This window comes from Camponotus floridanus, unplaced genomic scaffold (genome assembly GCF_003227725.1).
Source record: "Camponotus floridanus strain SB8 unplaced genomic scaffold, Cflo_v7.5 scaffold29, whole genome shotgun sequence".
Classification (NCBI taxonomy): domain Eukaryota; kingdom Metazoa; phylum Arthropoda; class Insecta; order Hymenoptera; family Formicidae; genus Camponotus; species Camponotus floridanus.
In genome coordinates this window covers 1,779,380-1,783,301 of record NW_020229425.1, presented here as the reverse complement: position 1 = coordinate 1,783,301, position 3,922 = coordinate 1,779,380, and the positions used below count along the sequence as shown (strand labels likewise).

The 3,922-nt window shown below is 29.1% G+C and overlaps 1 protein-coding gene across 1 annotated transcript; it reads left to right on the top strand.

Annotated features, from left to right (window-relative positions):
• Positions 1-1,813: 1,813 nt before the first annotated feature.
• On the top strand, positions 1,814-2,972 carry LOC105255469 (probable small nuclear ribonucleoprotein G). Its single transcript, XM_011264766.3, has 4 exons — positions 1,814-1,996; positions 2,111-2,133; positions 2,534-2,658; positions 2,785-2,972. The coding sequence occupies exons 1-4, from the start codon at positions 1,965-1,967 to the stop codon at positions 2,833-2,835; spliced, it is 231 nt and encodes a 76-aa protein (XP_011263068.1). The 5' UTR covers positions 1,814-1,964; the 3' UTR covers positions 2,836-2,972.
• The last annotated feature ends 950 nt before the right edge of the window (positions 2,973-3,922 follow it).

The window sequence follows — 3,922 nt, the reverse complement described above, 5'->3', positions numbered from 1 at the left end:
AAACGAATTTTCGAAAATTTTCACGTTTGCGTTATTAGGAGAACATGATTTGTAAAGAGGTCATAACGCATCATCGACCTCCTCGCAAATATATTCTCCTGATAATATAAATTATAAGAAACGAATTTTCGAAAATTTTCACGTTTGCGTTATTAGGAGAACATGATTTGTAAAGAGTCATCAACGCATCATCGACCTCCTCGCAAATATATTCTCCTGATAATATAAATTATAAGAAACGAATTTTCGAAAATTTTCACGTTTGCGTTATTAGGAGAACATGATTTGTAAAGAGGTCATCAACGCATCATCGACCTCCTCGCAAAATATATTCTCCTGATCATATAAATTATAAGAACGAATTTTCGAAAATTTTCGCGTTGCGTTATTAGGAGAACATGATTTGTAAAGAGGTCATCAACGCATCATCGACCTCTCGCAAAATATATTCTCCTGATAATATAAATTATAAGAAACGAATTTTCGAAAATTTTGCGCTTGCGTTATTAGGAGAACATGATTTGTAAAGAGGTCATCAACGCATCATCGACCTCCTCGCAAAATATATTCTCCTGATAATATAAATATAAGAAACGAATTTCGAAAATTTTCGCGCTTGCGTTATTAGGAGAACATGATTTGTAAGAGGTCATCAACGCATCATCGACCTCCTCGCAAAATATATTCTCTGATATATAAATTATAAGAAACGAATTTCGAAAATTTTCACGTTGCGTTATTAGGAGAACATGATTTGTAAAGAGGTCATCAACGCATCATCGACCTCCTCGCAAAATATATTCTCCTGATAATATAAATATAAGAAACGAATTTTCGAAAATTTTCGCGCTTGCGTTATTAGGAGAACATGATTTGTAAAGAGGTCATCAACGCATCATCGACCTCCTCGCAAAATATATTCTCCTGATAATATAAATTATAAGAAACGAATTTTCGTAAATTTTCGCGCTTGCGTTATTAGGAGAACATGATTTGTAAAGAGGTCATCAACACCTCATCGACCTCCTCGCAAAATATATTCTCCTGATAATATAAAATATTAAGAAACGAATTTTCGAACATTTTCACGCTTGCGTTATTAGGAGAACATGATTTGTAAAGAGGTCATCAACGCATCTTCGACCTCCTCGCAAAATATATTCTCCTGATAATATAAAATAATAAGAAACGAATTTTCGAAAATTTTCACGCTTGCGTTATTAGGAGAACATGATTTGTAAAGAGGTCATCAACGCATCTTCGACCTCTCGCAAATATATTCTCCTGAAATATAAATAATAAGAAACGATTTTCGAAAATTTTCACGGTTGCGTTATTAGGAGAACATGATTTGTAAAGAGGTCATCAACGCATCATCGACCTCCTCGCAAAATATATTCTCCTGATAATATAAAATAATAAGAAACGAATTTTCGAAAATTTTCACGCTTGCGTTATTAGGAGAACATGATTTGTAAAGAGGTCATCAACGCATCATCGACCTTCTCGCAAAATATATTCTCCTGATAATATAAATATACATATAATGACTGTCCATCTCTGAATAGTTCGGACATGAACCTATATCATAGACACAAACCATGTTTCGTTACCGAGCGTAATGTACTAAGTTCACTTCCACTTTGTCAGACGGCGCGTCAAGCATCGAGAAATGTGCCCGTCGAGGCTGGTGGCCGCTCTCAGGTTTCTCTCTGCCATAAGCATAAGGAAATTGATTGGTCCTCAAGTATATGCATAAGAAAATGAACCAATCAATTTTCTTATGCTTATGGTTATGCGTTTGTGCAAAAGTGTGTGTTGCGGCCTTAAACATTTTGTCGTATGAATGTAATCGTACCTTAAGGATGCTAAAGAACAAGAATTAAGCAAAAGGGTCAACCGGCAATATAAATATATATAAACGGTCTCGTGTATTTACCTGAGTAAAGTCAGTTGTTATCAAAATGAGCAAGGCACATCCGCCCGAGCTAAAAAAGTAAGTAATTTTTCATAATTTAATACAATGCTTTACCATTATTTAATCATTGTTTTAATCGTCAGAGCATTTTACGCATTATTTATTAATGACAATTTTGTAATTTTTTTTCAGGTATATGGATAAAAGGCTGTCTTGTAAGTATCGTATAAGAACGTGTTAATAAAATTCAAATTATATATTTGAGAAAAAGATTAGATTAAATTAAAGGACTTGATATAATCCTTGTTGGAAGTTGTATATCTTGTACAGAGAAAATTATATCATGTAAAGATTTTTATGAAATATATATTTAACATAAAATATTATTTTAAGAAGATTATGCAAATTTGAGAGGCTTGCTTCTATTGTCCTTTGGAAATTGCATGCATTTAGCGATAACAAAATTTAACGAAAACTTTATTCCATATTTCCACCAGTTTTTATCCTATAATATTTAAAAAACATTTATATATGTAAAATGCAATATATATATACGTTTTTATACTAACAAATATAATTTGTTCTTTATTGTAATTTTATTTGAATCTCTTGCAGTAAAGCTGAACGGAGGTCGACATGTTATTGGCATACTGAGAGGTTTTGATCCATTCATGAATATGGTTATAGATGAAAGTGTAGAAGAATGCAAAGATGGTACCAAAAACAATATTGGGATGGTGGTAAGTTATAGTACAATTTTATAGAAAAAATAAATTTAAAAATTTTATATATTATGCAAGAGAATTTAATATTATCACTTAAAATCGATGAAAGATTTCATTAAGACAAGTTGTATATTTTTCTAGGTAATTCGTGGCAACAGCGTCATAATGTTAGAAGCTTTAGATCGAATATGATTTATACTACTAAAATCTTATCTCCTTTTTTAATATGTATATTTTCAAATAAAGAATCAAATGTTATTTAAGAAATATAGATATCAGGAAAATCTCTTTTATTCTATAATAAATTTAAATTAAAATCTTTATACACCTATAAATCACGATTAGAAGATATACAATTTACATCAAAAATAAAAATATATAATTAATGAGTAAATTTCATTATCAATATTTAGAAAAAGGAAATATAAAAAATTATCATGATTTAAACTACCTTATTATTATATCTTCAAGTAAATAGAAAATAAATAAATAAATACATTTATTAAAACTCAAATATAAATTAAACTAATAGAGAATATAATTAACAAATTTATAAATCAACTAATTTATTTCCTTATGCAATATTTGAAAGATAGTTTTTTGAGGTAATATTCAATACTTGATTTATTTCACAACTTCATTATATATTAGCTATTTTTTATATTTTTATTGCAAGCTTTATATTTTTGTATTGCAATAATACAGATTGAAAACGCATGAATAAGATGAATATCTCCAATACACAGCATGAAACAATATTTATATACTATTAAAGTGAAAAATGTAACAATTTTGTTGCATATCATACTCTATTTTGCAATCCTAGGTCCACAAGATTATAAAGCATAGTCTTTATGAACATGTACACACTATATGTGCAAGACATATATAAATTCTATATTTGCTAATTCGAGACTCAAATTATCTGGCAATAGAGAGACATATCAAATAATATTTATATTCACAGCTTGAACATTTATTAGTTAGAGAAATATATAGAAAATGTGGAACATGTTCAAATAGATTTTATTTCTGTAGAGATGATCACTTATAAATCTATAAAAAAATAAATATGACTATATTAGAAGAAATATATCCAGTCTACAAGGCACTCAACATTTCATCTTTCATATTCAGGAACATTATATATTCTCAACAAATTGTGTGACATATCGCATATAATAAAATATTTCATGATATTTTTTTCTCTCTATTTTATATTCTAGCAACAGGAGACAGAGCAGAATAAATTGAAGTAGTTGATATTTCACAATGTGTG

Excerpts from the sequence above, each read along its gene's own strand:
- LOC105255469 (XM_011264766.3), top strand. The coding sequence starts at position 1,965 with ATGAGCAAGGCACATCCGCCCGAGCTAAAAAA. Across the intron at positions 1,997-2,110 it reads CATCCGCCCGAGCTAAAAAA|GTATATGGATAAAAGGCTGT; the intron begins GTAAGTAATTTT and ends ATTTTTTTTCAG. Across the intron at positions 2,134-2,533 it reads TATGGATAAAAGGCTGTCTT|TAAAGCTGAACGGAGGTCGA; the intron begins GTAAGTATCGTA and ends AATCTCTTGCAG.